We start from the raw sequence: 19,242 nt of genomic DNA on the forward strand, positions 1-19,242 counted from the left end.
AAAGCGAGCAAAGACAAAATAATCAAATCTCATTAAAGACATCTAGTAAAATTAAATTCAGTGCATCCGCACACACTTACACCTTTTCCCAAATTACTTTTATAACCATAACGCATGGGGAAGAAAAACACACACACATATATTTTTTATGATAAACATTTCTTAGAGATAAATTAATTTAAATTAGCTTTAAGACTTAATGAGATCTTCCCATGTTCTTTATCATTTTTCTTACAAAGAAGGTCACAAGGTCTATAAACACTTTCATAGGTCTCCATCCACAAAACTACATACTAGAAGTAACTTTGGGATAGCACTAGCACAAATGAAAGAAAGTTTTAAAAAATTGAGTAGCCTTTATTTGGCAAAATATCACATTTTTAGAGCCAATTTTAGTGCCCAAAGAGCACCTAAGTAATCATCCTGTTGTCTTTTCCCTTCCAGAATGGTCTTTCCAAGAGATGCTATGCAAGTGTGCACATAGTATTTGGGGTCAATTCAGTGGCACAACCCCTGCTGACTTCAATATTGTGTCTGGAGAGGCTCTCCGGGTCTATCTATCACTTTATCGAAGATCAATTATGATATGTTTGTGGAGGGGAGGAGGGGCTCCATTCCTGGGGTCAGGGGAGACATGTGCTGGTTGGGAGCCCCACTTCATCTAATTTGACAAGCTTGTTGCTTGAAACATTGGCCCAGGGGTGCTGTTCAAACTTCATGCTGTTTAACGAAGTGGAATTTCAACAGAAGCTCAGGATACCATCCAGAATGAGAGTACAATAGATTCCTTAACATGATACTCAAGTGGAAAACTGACCATTTGAATTTTGCTGCTAGTGTGTACACACAAATATTTCAGGATGTTGACACCAATCTTAAGATCATTATTTTGGCTTGATTCAGATGCAACAGTCATGGTCCAAGAACAAGCCTTGCCCCTTCCCACCAGGAGACCAGCTTCAAAGAAGATATTAGCCCTGTTTGTCAGTGCATTTGGGAAGAATGCTCAAGCACATGAGAGGGAGAGCAGGTCATTATCTGCTGGCCATGCTCCTGTGCTGCCATCCAGAGAGGTGAGGTTTGAAGAAGGAAGTGCACTCTATATATGCAAGCTTCCCTTCAGGATTTAAAATCCAGATTGCACAGGGTTCTCAGTCAAAAGGGGAACCAACAGATGTAGAACCTACATATGGAAGCTACAAATGTACATAGAACCAGTGCTTATATTCCTCATAAATTTTAGGGATGCTCTCATTTTCCTACTCATATTGAAATACTGTCCCTTAATGAGGCCAAACTTAAGGGTCACAAAATGCTTAGGGGTATGCGTACCCCAGAAAATAAGACTGCATAGAACCTACACAGGGTTGCAGTGGCTACAACCAATGTTAGAAATTACCCAGGGGCCAGGCATGTTTTGCGACTGGTGTGGGTCCAATTGTGACCACGTGCAGATCTCTGGATGCCAGGCTGGCAACTGGGGAAAGCAAACTATCACTTAGATTTTTTTCCTTGAAGCTTGATTTTGTTTTATTCTGGATTGTTTTATTTGATGTTTTAATGTTTCGTAAACCACTTTGAGATATTGGTCTAGATATTAAATTAATAATAATAATGATGATAATGATAATAAACTCCATTACAAAAACAGGGGGAAAGGCACCTAGACATTCCATTGTGGTGACTGTAACATAGGTTTAAGGTGCCAATTGGTGATTAGATTATATATCTGAGTTTCCAACACTGGCTACAACAGGAGCTGTGGCTACAGTCTTGCTCTTCCACTCAATGCAACCACAACTGCATGAAACAGAATGTTTGAATTGGGCTAATGTGGTTTCTTAAACCAGTCTCTTAGTTAAAGCACTGCTTATAAACAAAGATCTGATCCTGGTTTGATCTTTAAATCAGTTTCCTGGTTCAACAAATCATGGTATCTTCTTCAAAGCTGAGCATAAAAGTGGAAGAGGGAAGGGAGAGTACAGGGACAAGGCTCATTCTCAAGTCTGACAAAACATGGCCTATTTGTCTGAAACTGTTATGTTTAAAGCTGGTTATTCAGATCTGGACCAGGTACTGATTGCTTCCTTGGGCTTGCCCATAGTCAAAATACTAAAAGCCAGGAGTGCATATTTTCAAGAGTTGCTTCAAAGCAACTAGAATTTTTGGTGTGGCACAGCTGGGTGGCAAATTACTTCACCAACTGAAGTGGGGTATGAGTGGAAATGTAATATTCCTTACATTTAGGAGTACACCCAAGTTTTGTGTGTGTGTGTGTGTGCTGCTTATATTTATTTAAAGCATATACCGTATTTTTCGCTCTATAACACGCACCCGACCATAACACGCACGTAGTTTTTAGAGGAGGAAAATCCGTAGGCATGCCACCCGTAGGCATTCCCTCCATAACACGCACAGACATTTCCCCTTACTTTTTAGGAGGAAAAAAGTGAGTGTTATGGTGCAAAAAATACGGTAATTTGAGTAATTGTTGGCCCAAACCAACAACAACATGTTTGTAATTTAATTGTAATCCAGGGATACTCAATTAATTGCCACATGCTGTTTCTTCCCCAGAAAATTGGTTACCTTCACATGTGGCATTTGTGTGTGAAACAGCACCCATTTCCCTCTGAGGCAGAAAAGCAAATCTAAACTTTAAAGAGACTCTCACATCATTTCAAATGGGCACATCGTGTTTAAATCACATACATATTTGCCCTAACATTTTGCAGTGAAAGCTGTATTAATTGCAGAATAATTTCAAAAACAACAACTGGTATGTACCATAGGATCAACAGCCACCTTTAAGTCCTAAACAGCATAAAGGTGTTGCTTCTGTGGCAAGTATGAGGTAGTTGTTTGCTTGTAAACAGAATAAATTTACTATCCCCTATGCAAACAATGTGGCTTGGAATTTCAGAAATGGTGAGGAGGTGCTCTGCTCACAATTCTGAAAGTCAGCTGCACTTGTGAATGTCAAGTCACAAACGTTCACTTAAAAACAGGAATACCACTGTACTTCTGTTTTAACGGGAAAGCATAATGCAAAAGGTTGATATTTTGAGTTATCAGAAACTCCTTTATATGTAAACAGAGGTAGCTACTAGCATCAGCACATAACATGTATATATTATAAAAGGTCTCTTTTTGGTTTGTTTTGAGCAAGCAAGTAAAAGCAAGTGATCTGTAAAACAAAAATAAAAGAAGATTAACATGGCATTTTCCCTGAGCAAGGTCCTTTGTCCTGAGAAGGCTATTTTGTAATAATGACCATCCTCCGATATATAAAAATAAAATGTAAACTTTTTAATAATAAGATAGGTTTGATAGGCTCTCAGCAATTCAGTCTGTGGCTGCTAGAATTTATTCATTTCATAATAACTTCTGGTCTGGAATTTTAAAGTATGTAAACAGAGGAATGGCCAGTTTTCAAATCCACCATTTCCATCTTACTATATGTAATGGTCAAGGAACTTTGGTTTACATTTTCAAAGTGACCTAAGTTTAGCATTGTTGCTGTTTAACCCAGTTATCATACCTGCTAAAAGGTTATGCAATGCCACTTTGATTTGTCTACATAACTTAAATAAGTTTACAATCCTTACATAAGGCAAGGAAGTACTCCTCTATACATATAATCACATTCAGTATCGTCAAAAAAACAAACAAAAAACTTTTCATCGTAGCACACCAATAACTTCAGTATAAACCATTGAGATTCCCGCCCCCTCCTTCAAACACTGTCATGGAATTCAAGCAAAGGGACATAGGTTTTGTGCCTGTTACCGAGGTCGCTGAAACATATACATTTTCTGCGGTGAGGTGGGGGGCAGGGAGAGAGGTGGCGGCGGCAGCAGCAGGAGGAGGAATAATTCAGGGTTTGGGTCCTCCAGCAAGCAACAAATGTCTTCTCTGCGTAACTCCGATGCAGCGAATGGAGTTACATGAGACTTGACTGGAGGCCTATCAAAACAAGTCATATTGCTGTCAGTGAAACAACAGATAAAACGGTGCTTAGAAGATTCTGGTCAAAGCATTTCACAGTGCAATCCTACACAGGTCTAGTCACAAGGAAGTCCCACTGAGTTTGCATGGGCTTACTCTCAGGTAGGTGAGCAATGGGTTGAGGGGAAGTGTTCCGGCAAGATTTTCATGGGAATTATTTTACACACAACCAAGGTTTCATTGGATTGTTCCTACAGCAGCTGCTGCTGTCTAGGAGGCAAATAACTTAGAAAAAAACCAACATACTTGCATCTTTCAGAATAGCAAAAAATGCAGGAAACACCTCAAAGAAAATTGCTGGCAATGCACATGGTACCTTTATGCATAATGATGTGACAATTTAGTAATGTGGCTTTATAGAAACCACACTCCAGCTAGCTACAAGCATTGGCTTGTCATTAACCGTGGGTAGCCTATATGTCTATTAATATTAACACAGGGGATTGGTTGCAAAGCATTTAAAAATAACACTTTATGTTCAATAGGATAAAGAAATATTCTAATGATTAACAGGTGAGTAGAAGAAACATATCTATGATGGACACAGGATTATTTGGGGGTTAATAATCAAATAATAGGCAGTTGATTGATTGGCTTTCGAATCTCACTATAAATTGGAGTTTTCAACATCAAATCAGTTTGGCAACTCCTTAAGAAACTGTTAATAATCTAGTGTTCATGAAGATTACAATTTTATTATTATTAATTTTTGAATTTTTAAAAAGGCTTTATTGCTACGCCCAATTTCCATGGGAGTAGGCCCCACTGAACTCAATGCAACTTACTTCTAAATAAACCTGCTTCAAAAATCCCATTGCACTGTAAATATTAAAGCTTGACATTTGTAACATTAAAAGGCCAAGTGGTCTAAGTCCAGTCTCTCAAAATAGAATCAAGACGCAAAAAGGAAAGCTTACCTGTGTTCACTTTTCAAAAGATGTAAAAATCTATTCACTTATATAGCATATAATCAGTAAAAACAGACTCAGAAGAAAATGCTAATTGCTACTGCTGCCTTCATAACGCCTCAAGACTTGCACAAAATAAAGATTCAAGGTGGTATCTCAATACAACTCTAAACAATCATATCAATGTATACATTCTGCCTCAAAGTCACCTCACCTGCATTTAAACCATATTAATTTAATACAATATTTGAGATACCAGCACAGAAAACTACACATTCATAGTCTTTGGGGGAGGGGAAAGAGAGGGGAATACCTTTATTCTTTAAACATTTGTAGCAATTCTGAGGGTTATTTAAACCAAGACATTACCCTTCCAAGGTGAGAAGTTTATAAAAAGCAACGCTATCCTGGATAATGGGAGCAAGAAATTATTATTTTTCAAAAGCCTTACCCTGAACCCTACAGGGATGTCCTAATATCTTCAGTACCATGACCATGGCAATGGCAATTTTAAGTAGCAAAAATTCTTTGGGCTTCCATGAAATAACAGTTGTGATCTCTTCCCCACCCTTTCTTTTTCTTCCATAATAGCAATGATACATTAAAGAAAAATTCCAGGAATGCCTATTCAAAAATTACTCAGACTATTGCTTTCCAATGGGTATCCAAGGAAACAGAGTGTTGCATGTATACATTCAAGACATGCACAGAGTCAGAGATGGTTTATGAGGACAGAAATGAACTGCAGGTTGCCTGCTTCTCCCACCCCCCACCTCCCCTTCTGGCAAGGCTGCAATTCTAATGTTTGATTAACTGCAGGTTCAGCTGTATGTCCTGTGGTTTAAACTTGTACTATTTATAATCTTTTGTTCTGCTTGTAAGCGGCTTTGAATGGGCATTCGCCCATAAATGCAGTCAAAAAACATTTTAAATTACAAATAAAAATAAACAAATGGCGGTTAATCTTAACTATGGTTTACTGAAATTAGCAGCTCATAACCCTCAATCTGAATTTGTTTCATTTCAAACAAGCCAGTTAAGATTAACCCCAGTTTGTCAGTGTGGACAAAACATCTAGCTGCATATAATCAAGAAGAAAACCAGAAGCTTCCCAGCTCCTTGCAGCTGTGCTGGAGAGGGAGGGAGGTAGCAGGGAATTGTGTGAAGTGTGTGATCCCAAGGCTTGCTGCAGCTTATCCTCATCACAGCAAGTCATGGTTTCTTGTGGCGTCTGAAGCAGCTGAATAATATAGAGGAAACTCAGTTCAAATGAAGTTTGCTTGGAGTGACTGGTGTGGTTGTTTTCAGAATGGCCACAGTTTTCTCAGCAGTAGTGAAAATTTGAAGTTGGTTGCATGATATGTGGAATTATTCTCCTTGTGCTTGAATGAGGTAGACGTCCCAAGAGGGTAAAGGAGATGAAAGACAAAAGCTCTAAGTCTTTTTCCTTTTTTGAACAGAAGGCCCCTTCCGGGTCTGTTCTTCGGGCGATGGAGATAATTTACTCGCTGCTCCAGCTTCTTGCGGTGACCTGCCTGAGCGTTCTAAGACATCTGCTCTTCCCTCCTGAGAATAGGATGGAGATGTGTAGCCATAAGCCCCTGAGGGCTGGGGATCTGCTTCGTATCTTCCCTGATAACTAGTGGGCTGCTGCAGAACAGTTTTATGTGGGCAGTTCGCCACCATGTGCATGATACTCTGACAGTAATGGCACTTCTTTGGCTGTGGAGGTAGTGTACATTCCTTAGCATGATGATCGAGGCCACCACAATTGTAGCATCTGCAAAAGATAAATATTTTCTTAAACTATAAGAGGCTTAACAGGTGCATATTTTTTTTTGCTCTATGCATCAAAAAATGGGGGAGGGGGATGCTTTATCTGCAATTGTTCGGGTGACCCAAGATGCTTAAGAGTTATTTTAAAAAGGAAATGATTTCTTCATTATTCAAAGGTGTCCTCAAATGAAAAAAAGGATTTATGGGTCATTGTACATGCTTGTGCAATTTGGGAGTAGAATGAGAATGACCAGCGCAGGGCCTGCGCTTCATGCCACCAAAGAGATTTCAACAACGCTCATACATCTGTGGCTTGTTCTAATTACTCATAATCTGGTAAGAAGTGTGCCACTTTCCCGCTCATTTTCAATACAAACAAAAGTGACCTGCACAGCTAGGCAGATATCCATTACAGTTGCAGGTGAACAGCCAGGCACTTACGTATTCAGAGACTGTCTGTTGAGTGCGTTTGAGGCTGACATGTGTGAGCATACATTTGGTGCATGTTTGCTTGTATATCTACACAAGAATGTATGAATAGCCATCCTTTCCTCACAGTGGCCTAGGACATAAACACAAAAGGACCACCTCCAGTTAGTGTTCTCCAGCAACTGGTATTCAAAGACATTCCATCTCCAGAGCAATGTCTGTCATTGAGATTTGCCAATTCTCTTAGTGTTTACCTTAGTCCACCAGAAACAAGGCAATGACACAATGAATTCAATGAAGAACTGGCAGTAACTAACTCTTTACGAAGTCCCAATTCAAAGATACTGTCAAGAAAACCACCTCACGGTCTACAAATAATATAAAATTCAGAATATACAATGAATCATGGAATGGAAGGTGCTCAGCAAAGAACTGTAAGCACATTAGAAAAATGAACTGATCAATGAAGTTTATCTTTCCTACATGTTATTTTACAGACCAATATGGGTAGGGGAAGAAGTGTAGAAGATTCAAGCAAAATTTTAACTGAGCTAGGCAGGGAAAGACAACAGAGGGGAAAGGGAGGGCACAGCAAAGATAAGATGCAGCAGAGGGGGAGGGAAAGGAGAGGGAAAGATAACAAGGGTTCATGGGAGCAAATGATACCACAAGTATTGAGTCTTTTAATTGTTTATTTCTTTACACTATCTGTATGCATCATCAGGAAGGAGAAGCTCAATATACCAGCAGGAATGCTGAACTGGTTCCACTGGTGTGTTTGCACTGCACTGACCTGCCCGCTGTTTCACCTCTCCCCTCCCCCTCTCCATCCTGGTATTCAGCAGCAACCCAAGTGCCTGGAGGTCAGGTGAGCACTGCTGCCTCCCTGTGCTGCCATCTGTATGCCACCCAACAACCTCATACTCTTGATAGCTTCCAAGAGTGAAACATTGAAACAGCACAAAAGTCAGCAATTGTCAAAAGCAGCAAAGATTTCAGCAGCAGCAAATTAAAACAGTATCACCAAAAGCACACAGATGATATAAAATTCAATGGGTTAAAAGTATCTTGTGGACTGCCCTGAGACCTGTGGGTATAAGGGAGGCATATAAATTTAATTAATTAATAATAGATGTATCCAAAAAGCATGAGGATATAAAAAGGTCTTCGCTTGGTGTGGGGGGGAAATAAAGTTTCTAGAGAGCCTGCCTAGGGATGGTGATAACCCAGGTAGGTGACACCACAGAAAAGCTTCACTTGGCTGGGGCACCCAGAGGAGAGCTTCCTAATATAAAGGGATAGGTACATGTGTGAGAAGACTATCCTTCCAGTTCCCTGGTCACAATCCATTAGGACTTTTAAGGTCAAAATTGGAACTATGAATTGAGCTTGGAAATGGGCAAAGGACTAGTACAGATGATAAACCACTAGCATATGTTTAGATCATCTGGTCCCCAATGATAAAATTGCTATAATACTACTGTTCTGGACCACTTGAAATTTATGGGCAACCCAATGTATACAGCAGTTCCAAACAGGAACAGGTTAACAGAAGTTACTGCCACTGAGGAATCGCCATAGTTGGCAATTGGACAATCAGTTATTAAAAGGTGCTTTGAGTCACTAAGATGATTTGTGCCTCTAATGGCAATGCAGGATCAATTAGCATCTATTAGTACCAATGAGCATTCCCAAACTATGTACCTGATCCTGTTCTCAAAGTGTCAGTGGGCACAGGAAATTTCTGTAACTTTCCTTAGGCTAATTTATCTTATGATCCAAGCAAGCCCATGTCTTTAACAAAGCATTCAAAATACTGCAATAATTTTGAAACAAACTATACCAAAGGAAATTTGCACGGACAGCACTAAGTTATAGGATAACAATAATGCCAGTATAAACTCTCACACAAACGTATTAAACAATGTTATACATTGTATTGCATTATACATTCAAATAACTTTGAGTGTGAATAGGCCTCCACTGAACAAGAGAAAGTGCACCAGGGGGTCAGAAATAAAAGAAACAACGGAAAATTTTGGCAATGAGTTACTGAGATAAAGATACTTTATGTGTTTAATCTTTTTGAATGTTTAAACATACTCCACTAGAGGGCAGCAAGAATCTAAACAATTGCCTCTCTCTTGCAGTTTTAAAATCATCATTATAGTATTGGCACAAGTCGGAGGGTTCGGATTAATTTTATCTATTCATATGCTTGTTCAGTGATTTAAAATATGCCTAGGCCACTCTGCTAGAGAGCAAGTGGTGGAAATATCACACCAAAGCTTTCCAAACATTGGTTGGAGCACATATACAGTAATTGTTCCCAGCAGCTTACAGTGAAGGCATCGTTTGCTGCCTGTGTTGCATCTGCTGCTAGCAGTCCAGCGGAGTTCTTCAGAGAGGTTTGAAGGTTACTGGCCCCCAAGGGAGTAAAGTTTTTGGAAGCATTCTAGGGTAAAATTTCTGGGCACTGTGATACCATAGCTAGTGCAAAACCACATGAGATGTCAACCCACCTTTAACCAAGTTTTATGGGAACAATCTCTTGGTAGCTCGGTCGGCAGAGCATGAGACTCTTAATCGCAGGGTCATAGGCGGGGGCCTCGAGCCCCATGTTGGACAAAAGATTCCTGCATTGCACGGGGTTGGACTAGATGACCCTGGTGGTCCCTTCCAACTCTACAATTCTATGATTCTATGACAAGCTGCTTGTGACTATGCATCTGACCACATGCCTGTTTCTTATGGTTAACATAAACTATCAAGCAGAGCATGACTAGATGAGTCCAAAGTGTTAATTTATCATTATTCGATGGGGTGGTGCCTTCTGCTTTGAGTCCACTAGTATGTGATAGTTGGGTTTTCGCTGGTTACTAATATGCATTTTCTTGTGAAGGTAACTGAGAGCGTTGGAGCAGCTGCAATCCTTCCTAGTTGAAACTGATTATCTAGACTCATTTCAGTGGCTTGAATTGCCTTTGTTGCCATGGGTGTAGCCAAGGTGGCCAGAGAGGCAGCTTCCCCCCTGAATCAAGTAAATTAATAAAAATACTTAACAGAGGTTCTGCCTCCCCAACACGAAGTCTGCCCCCCAACATAACCCCTGGCTGTGCCCATGTTTGTTGCCTTTGTCTTTCCTTCATTGGGAGAGGGACGAGGGGAGTGAGACCTTGCTTCTATTTAATCTCTCCATGTTTTGATACCACTGACCGTGGTATCCTCTTGAACTAGCTCTACAGGATGGGCGTCCAGGGCACTGTTTTTATATTGATTCTAGTCTTACATGGTGAGTCAGTTCCAGAGAATAGCATTGAGGAAATGATTTCTGGCTCCCTAGCATGTGTGTTATGGGTTGCGTCAGGACACTATTTTGACTCCGATGCTATTTAATATCTATATGAAACTACTGATCATTAAAGGATTCAGAGCAAAGTGTCACTTGTATGTGGATGATACGCCACTGTCCTTCTCTGTAAGCATCACCCCACTGTGTAATGATAAATTCATCCTAGTTCTGCAGCAATGAAACTGCTAGCACATTTGGAAAGGTAAGCATGGTCTGGCATGGTTTCAAACTGGATGGGGGATTGTATGTTGAGGGAGGGTTGGGCTGGATGACTCTGCTTAGCTTTGCAAATGTGCTAGCAGTTTTAGTGCTATACCACCTGCTTAACAACACTACTCCTCTGACAGGGTTCGGACTACAAGCCAGGCTTTTAGTGTTGCAGCTCCAGCCCCCTGGAATCAGTTGCCAGCTGAAATTAGACAGACAATTAACATCCTGATGTTTAGACAGCTACTGAAAATATTTGTTTATAGTCTTTCCCTGAACTGTGAAACACTTAATAGGTTTATAAAATAAACTGAAAAGATAAAAGGACAAGAAGTGCAACCGTCCCACCCATTTTGATTAGCATAGTGGTGTTCTAGTAGCATCATGTGATTGAAAAGTGGGTTGATCCACCCACCTGCCAAAGTTGGCCCATGGGATGGGGCCAAGCCCAAAAAAGTTCCCCACCCCTGGGCTATAACATGGTTAGGAGCCCTCTTTAAATTGGATTTAGTAGCTGTCCCCTACTGAACATGCCGAGTCCTACTGATCCATTAAGAAAACCAGAACTGAAGATTAGCTTGTCTACCTTCTCTGATAGATGTTTCCCTTCAATTTCAGTATATTTGTTAAGATTCTTTCATCTTTTAATGAACATATGCAGAGAGATTACTTTTCTGCTCAGAGTCCAGCGAAGGAACCCAAGATCTCTCTGCAATTAGAAATAGTTCTCAAGGCTTGCTCTTTGTACTGACCACAATGCCCCACTGGGGACCTTAGCAGCTGGCGGGGGGCATTTCCTTTCCACAGAAGGAACAAACCTTACCATAACACTTAGACAACTGTTGCAATCTTCATATCATGCAGAGTTCCATGGTCCACTTTGTCAGGAGGGACCATTGCTAACTTCATACGGTTTTATACAATCTTGAGGGAAACTGAATTTGTAAAGGGAGGAATGGACAACTAGTCCAATCCAATTAAACTTTCTGTTGCACTAGCCATAGGCCATGGAATCATTCAGAAGGAGAACAACAACAAACAACAATAGCCATAAAAATCATTGGGCACCACACATACAATAAAACCACATACAATAAAACCACGGCTACCAAAATTATTTGTTGCATTAAATAGAATAGAGTAGCAGAAGATTCTCAGGTAAGATGTGGACAACTACAGTGGTACCTCGGGTTAAGTACTTAATTAAAGCCTGATCTATTTCAGCTGCTCAAATTAAACCAATGCCACTGTTATCAATAACAGTAGTCCTTATTTTAAATGGGGGGGGGGGATTTATACCAGATATTTTGGAAGGACTACTCTGAATAACCTTTTTTTTAAGGAATCATGCAACACAAATATATGCTTGTACACATGTGTGGGTGGGGGGAGAGATTGAGCCTGGGGCAGATGAGAGATGGAGAATCAAAATACTGACACTTTCCACATGGCAAGTAGCATCTCTACATGACAAGTGGGGCATTAACTATCCGTCATGCTGTCTGTTGGCCTTTGTTATGTAACAGAACAAGGACTTTGGTGATGTGGTGAGCCACCCACTACCCTCCCTCCCCTTTTCAGACTTCCAAAGGTTTTTGGGAACATATGGATGCTTGGCTCACTGTGTAGTAGGAGACCATGTACTTTCTATGCAGCCCCACGACTCTCTGTGTAGTAAGGAATTTTAGGATCAGAGTTGCATCTCCAAACAGGAGGGAATTTAGTCAGTTGCTATATTGTAGTAGGCTCCCTGGTGGCTATAATACTTTCTGAAAGCCTTGTTGATAAAACTGTCCTCAATCCTGCTCTCCAAACCACCAAGATTTCACAATGCACAACAAACTTGAAGTGATGCTGTGGAACAACATCTTATAGACTAGTGTGAATCAAATTGCATATTTGTCTGCCTAGAAGCTCATGAGCTAAGGCAATAAATCTACTTTATATGACATAGCAGAAAATACTCGATGTGATACAGGAACTGAATTTGGCAGACCATGGTCCTTTTGCTTAATAAAATAAAGTAAAATAAAACCACATTCACCTGTGCATATTCAGAGTAATCCATATTCTGTGTTACTGCTTCCCAACTAACATTTGCTCAAGATCTTTGTTTTCCAAATACTAGAAACCATATAAATAACTACTCTTTGAGTTTGGAGTGGAACCCAAAACCGGCAAAATTCATTTCTAGACTATACCATTTTTAATTTGCTCATATGTTATATCTTTACTCCATGTAGCATTAATATCTAAGTAAATATATTTGCTAGATTTTCCTCAGTAATTTAATTTGTTTGTCTGAATAAGGATTCATGCCTGCCCTCCCTGCTTTCTCAACTAAACATTCTGCTATTACTTTGGCTTCTGTGCCTTATTTGGTTACAGCGAGACAACTTAAAACCATCCACTTCACCCCAGCAAACAGACCCATTTCTTAAGGGTTGTTAAGGAAGGAAATATAAACGTCTAGGTTGAAATGTACGAGGAAAGAATTAGTTCAGTCAATATCACTACCCTCATTTTTCTTCCTGTGCTAGAGAAGATCGGACTCAAAGTATTACCTTTACTAGGGAAGGAAATTCATTCTGAAAAATCTATAAACTCCAGTTAAATGACAAAATAAAGTTAACATTTTAATGGGAACACATATTTAGGTCAGCTGCTTTTGTTTAGGTTCATATACACCCAGAAGCACAGTACAGCCCCCGCTCTTTTCTTTGAGAGTTCTAAAGTAGGCTAAAGTGTTTCAGCAGCAGCAAAGAGGTAGGCAGCAGCCATGGACAAATCAATTTAATCAGTCACTATGGTATGTACTGCCGTTATCCAATTCACTGAACCATTTCACCTTCCCAATTGGCCAGCTGTCAGGGCTCTTGATTCTACTCAAGGGGGCCTCATCAACCTTTGCAGATCACATGGGTTTACCCTTGACAGAAAAATAAAAATAAAGAAAGTTTGGGGTGTAGGGGTTTATTTATCATTTGCAAATAAATGCAGCTTGAATTTTAGACTCTCCACCTCCCTTCTAAATAAAACACTTTGTAATTAAGATTCTGTACTTCTTGTTTGTCACTTAGCAAACAGACTTTTGTGGTTGAAAGACCGCATTGTGTCGCACATTCACTGATTTAAACATGTTAGGATTTATTTTCCTATCAGTTCACAGCCATTTCCTGAAACATCTCCATTCTCCAGGAATGTAACCAAAATGAAAATGGGTAACTGCTTTGGATGCACAAATGATGCATCATAGCATCACCTGTGAATTAATAACATCGGGCAGGGGTGGGAATAAAGGTCCAAAACAACTGAACTCTTTTTAGACAGTGTTCTTTAACTATATACACTGCAGCTTCATAAACTTACTCTGTTACGACACATAAAATACTGTTTAACTTTTCATGTGGTATATACAAGGTTATACTGTGTATTTTATGCACCATAATGGGACTGACATGTGTAGAAACATCAGAGTAAACCTTGCTCTTAAAAATAGCAATTTAATGGTTTATGTAGCAGAGAAACTCAAAGTCATTTGACCTGTATTTTACACTAAACGTTTCTAAAATAAAAAGGGGAATTTTTTTTCTCTTTTTGTTTTGGAAAAAAACTCCAGCTAAGAGATGCAGCCCTTTCCCCCCAAAATATTCAGAAGATAAAGTATACAAAGAGATGGCAGGTATCTTTAAAAGCATTTAAAAAGTGGTTCATCAAACCTAAAGCCATGACCCTAATTCAAGGTTGCCTTTCATATCCAAAGAAAATATTGCAGAAAATGAACAGAACCACTCATATATTTACACTGTTGCTGATTTGCCCCAGATCTCTAAATATATCCCTTCAAAATGTACCTATTTGTGTATACAAACAAGTGAATACAGTACTAATTTGTTTTCTTTGACACAAAAATTAACATGTTGGCTGATTCTGAAAGCTACAATGAGGCATCTTCATTATTTGTATAAATAATGGCAAGTAAATGTAAAAGATATCCATATTTCAAAGTGGAAAGGAGCAGGTTGTATTTCTTTCTTTCTTTTATTAATATTTTATTATTTAGTTATTATTTTCGATTATAACAAAAAAGACAACATTTCACAAGTCATTCAAAGTAATTCTAACATTTTAAACCTCGACTTCCCTTCCCCTCTTTCTGCAGTTCCTTAAAATTGTTTTCATCTTTCCCTGCATAAGAACAGGTTGAATTTTCTGTCCTGAGTACATGACAGTGAGCTACTGAATGCAAACTTTTAAGGAGTTCTTACAAACAATAAAAAAGTTCTCAATAATTTTCATATCACAGAACTCGTCATATCTCCAGTTCCTAGAGATAAAATAATTGATACACATTTTGAAACTATTTTAAAACTATTTTGAAACTTGTCAACTACTGGACCAAAGAAGTTGCTTGTCTATCAAGTCAGGTAAGAAAAATGAATTCATTCGTGAAATGTGATTAAGTTTTATGCTGTTCAGCTGGGAAGATACTTCCATTTCCTACCCTGACCTGCTGGCAATTGGGCAGTGGAAAATTTAAGAGAAAGCAAAGTCAATATAAATTATTACAAAAAAGCTGAACTTGAAGCTGAAAGTGGATTGCACATAGCTAACATTTGTTTCCAGCATAAAGATGACTTTTATTTTGTCTTTTACATCACTTCTGGCCTATATTTTCCAGTGCAAAGGGACTTGTAAATAGTTGGCTTTAATTACTGCTCAGCTGATTTAAGCAACAAGGAAAGCAAGCACTAGTCTTTTTCAAGCTGATCTATAATACGATTTGGACCATTAATCCAATATACATGGCAAACAGCCTTATCATTTGTGTGGTTTTACAATACTATTTGTTGCCAGATTTATTTATTTTTGCCAGAATTATCCACTAGTGACAGTATGCAGCTTTGAATTACTCATTTAATAGTGTTCTCCAACAAAAACTCTTTTCTCCTCTTTAAATGCTAGTAGATCACAAAATGGAATCTGGGGGAACTGATCTGTAAAAAGTTTCTGCTGTTAAGAGTTTTAAAAGCTTTGTCAAAATGTGTATAAGGAGTACAAATTAGATGTTCAGAAAATGTGTCATGTGTTCTAAAAAGCTGGGGGAAATTAAGAAGTTGAATAAATTAAAAACTAAAAAGAAAGTTACTATTCTATGGACACTTATTCAGGAGTAACTAATGGAAACCAATGCATATCCAGCAGCACAGCTTATAAAAATAAAGATATGTGTTAAGCCAACAACTCCACAATGTCATCTGAAGGAAATTTAGTTTTTGAGAAAGCAAAACACAGGAACATTTATATAATTATCCTCTTCTGGTTCCAAACATACATTACTAAAGATGGAATGACAAAATAGATTATAATATTAAAAACAACAACAACAGCCATTAGTGTGTTCAGTGTTGCTTAGAAGTAAAAATTTAGTTAAGCCAATTTCATAAATAACAGTATATCTCTGTTGAATGAATTCAGTTAGCACCAAAACAGCTTTGTTTTTCTTTTCTTTTTAAAGAGATGCTACTGTGCAAGTATTGCTAATATGACATTTAATAATATTAAGATGATTACAGCTTAGTTAATGGGGTTCTCAATTTAAAAAACCACTGGAAAATAGCACCCACACAGTATGATCTTTTAAATCAGGAAATCTGACATGCAATTTCCTGGACCTGCACCTTAACACATTATACAAAAACAAAACTCTTGTTATAATGAGAAGGCAAGTTTTTCCTTTAAAGAAATTGATCGTTTTAATTGCTTATGTTAGGAAATAACTTTTAGTATTATGGCCTATGCCTCTTAATCTAAAAGACACGAAGTACACGTAACAGAGCCTTAAAAAAATTGTTCTGCATATTTACATAATTGTTTTAATTGTAAATCCCATTTGCATTTAGAGCAAGTGCAATGGGGATTAATATTAATAGTTCAAACACTACAAAAACTGACAAGGAAAATTGTCTGAAAGCCAGTTTTACAACAAGCAGAAAACAGACAAATGCTGCTACTTAAGCACAAATACCTTTTGTCGGTTCCCCCCACCCCCAAGTAAACAAAACAAGTTTTATGTGAACAATTGAGAAGCCTCAGAAGAGACACGCATGATGGAACCTTACAATGAGATGGGGGGAGGGGAAAGAAAAGAGAGGAATTCATGTTGGCTCCAGAATCTGTATGACATTCAATTTGGCTTCTTTATCTTCCTCCTTTTCCATAAAGACATTTAGAATACTATAAAGGAAAGGGTTGTTGTTGTTTAAAAATGCCCTTTAAGAAAGTATAATGCATTACACAAGAAACAATTGTATAAAATACTGCCTTCACCTGTATTTAAAAAGAACACAGGGATTTTGAAAAATAGAAATTCAAGAGACATGAAGCTTGTTCGCAGTTATTCAGGATTATTCTTAAACAGAAAACTGAATTGTTTTAACCATTTTAATAGTTGAATATATAATTGATGCAACAAATAAAAGAACTGAAGTGAACACTAATCATCTCTGTTTTATTGATTTACCTCTAGGCAAAAACACTTGAGTGAAGAATGTTCGGATATCTTAGCATCTTAGTTTGTTGTTAACATGCAGATTACCTCTGCTAAAGTTTGTCATAAATTTCTATATTGTTTTGGTTGTCAACTGCACATGACAAGTTCAAATAAAATCTTTCATGTGCCTACAAGCCTTTTGCCTTTCATTCCCAAGGTGCATGGAAGTTTCTGGATGTGAAATTGCAAACTAGAGGCTTTCAATGATCCCCCCTTTAAAGTAAATATAAGGGACTTCATTTCATACATATTTCCTCAGACATTTCCACCATACACACATATTATAATCCTTCTTTGCATTTTAATAATATTGGATGACATTAAATCATATCATAATAGTGTAATTCCATTTTAATCAATTCAATTAAAATTATGCATGTCCTAAGTGTTTTTTTTTATAATAGCCATTCACTGGAACACATGCATTGGCTGAAGATATAGCCATCTTTATGTTCTTCTGGGAAATGGCTTCTTGGTGATATACTTATGGTGTCTACATGGAAACATGCTGGTAAATAAAGTTTTACAGTTATGCAAAGAAGGAGAGAGATTCAGCACCTGAGCCAATGATTGAATTTATGAAACATCTGTATGGCAGTTGGGAAGAAATACATTTGCAGGAATAAAAAGCAAGTGAAAGAAGATGGCTTCTCTACTATTAAAGGAGTTGGGGCAAAAAATAATAATCTACATGTTTAGCTCCTAAACAGTTTTCTTCCGTTAGAAGAAATTGTTACAATAGCAGCATGAAATGTCTGTTTTCTAGTTTTAAAATTTCTACATGAAGGTTTTTTAAAAAAATAGTAAGCAGTATTCTTAAACTGCTTACTATTACAAATAAATTCCAAAACAGTTTACAGAGAAAAATATATTATAATCATTTCAATAAAGAAATGAAGACATTTCTATCTGTATTAAATAATGAGAGATAGGACCTTATAAAGACAGAATAACGAACCTATTTTATTTGCTGATAAACAGTTTGTGAATAACACTCAATGATATTTTGTCATCTTCTGTAATCTTTTATGAGAAAAGAGACACACACGTGAAAAAAGTTTGTTTTCCTGGTGAGAATTTGAAAAATAAGCATTATACATGTAAAGATGTGATAACCCTTTGAAACAGGTAGTGGAAAAGAATAACTCTAGTATTTGATAGTAAAAAGGGGATAGCTTTTAGGGCAACACATTTTATAAAGATTTGTTTGATAATATAGATATGCTAATTCATATAAATTATTATTATGTATTTTTGTGTTGGACTAATGTGAGAAAGAGCAACAAGCCTGACTTAGTGCATCTGATAACCCAGACTTATTTTGAACCTTTGGGAATTCCCTCCCTTTTCATGTGAATTGGTGCAACTCTCTTGTTTTCTGGTATTCAGAAAACAACAACACTTGGCATCACAGAATTGTAGCGCTGGAAGGGATCACAAGGATCATCTAGTCCAACCCCCTCCAATGCAGGAATCTTTTACTCAACATGGGCTTGAATCCATGACCCTGAGATTAAGAGTCTCATGCTCTAGCAACTGAGCTTTACCAGCACTTCCCATTTGTCACCACTTCCAGGGGCTCAAAGAACTGCACATGAATTCTTTAGTTTTAATGCTTGTATAGGTAAAGGTAAAGGGACCCCTGACCATTAGGTCCAGTCGTGGCCGACTCTGGGGTTGCGGCGCTCAGCTCGCTTTATTGGCCGAGGGAACCGGCATATAGCTTTCGGGTCATGTGGCCAGCATGACTAAGCCGCTTCTGGCGAACCAGAGCAGCGCACAGAAACACCATTTACCTTCCTGCCGGAGTGGTACCTATTTATCTACTTGCACTTTGACATGCTTCCGAACTGCTAGATTGACAGGAGCAGGGACCAAGCAATGGGAGCTCACCCCATCACAGGGATTCGAACTGCCGACCATCTGATCAGCAAGTTCTAGGCTCTGTGGTTTAACCCACAGCACCACCCATGTCAATGCTTGTATACAACCATGCAAATTTGTATAAT

General features: G+C 38.3%; 1 protein-coding gene across 4 annotated transcripts in view; it reads right to left on the reverse strand.

Annotated features, from left to right (window-relative positions):
* Positions 1-4,424: 4,424 nt before the first annotated feature.
* Positions 4,425-19,242, reverse strand: part of LIN28B (lin-28 homolog B) — a 93,383-nt gene continuing 78,565 nt past the window's right edge. For all 4 annotated transcript variants that reach the window (XM_081904676.1, XM_081904677.1, XM_081904678.1 and 1 more), the window contains one exon: positions 4,425-6,696. In XM_081904676.1, coding sequence (XP_081760802.1) covers positions 6,351-6,696 — 346 coding nt within the window. In that variant the 3' untranslated portion in view covers positions 4,425-6,350. The remainder of the gene's footprint in view (positions 6,697-19,242) is intronic.

This window comes from Podarcis melisellensis (genome assembly GCF_964234715.1).
Source record: "Podarcis melisellensis genome assembly, chromosome: 3".
NCBI classification, from domain to species: domain Eukaryota; kingdom Metazoa; phylum Chordata; class Lepidosauria; order Squamata; family Lacertidae; genus Podarcis; species Podarcis melisellensis.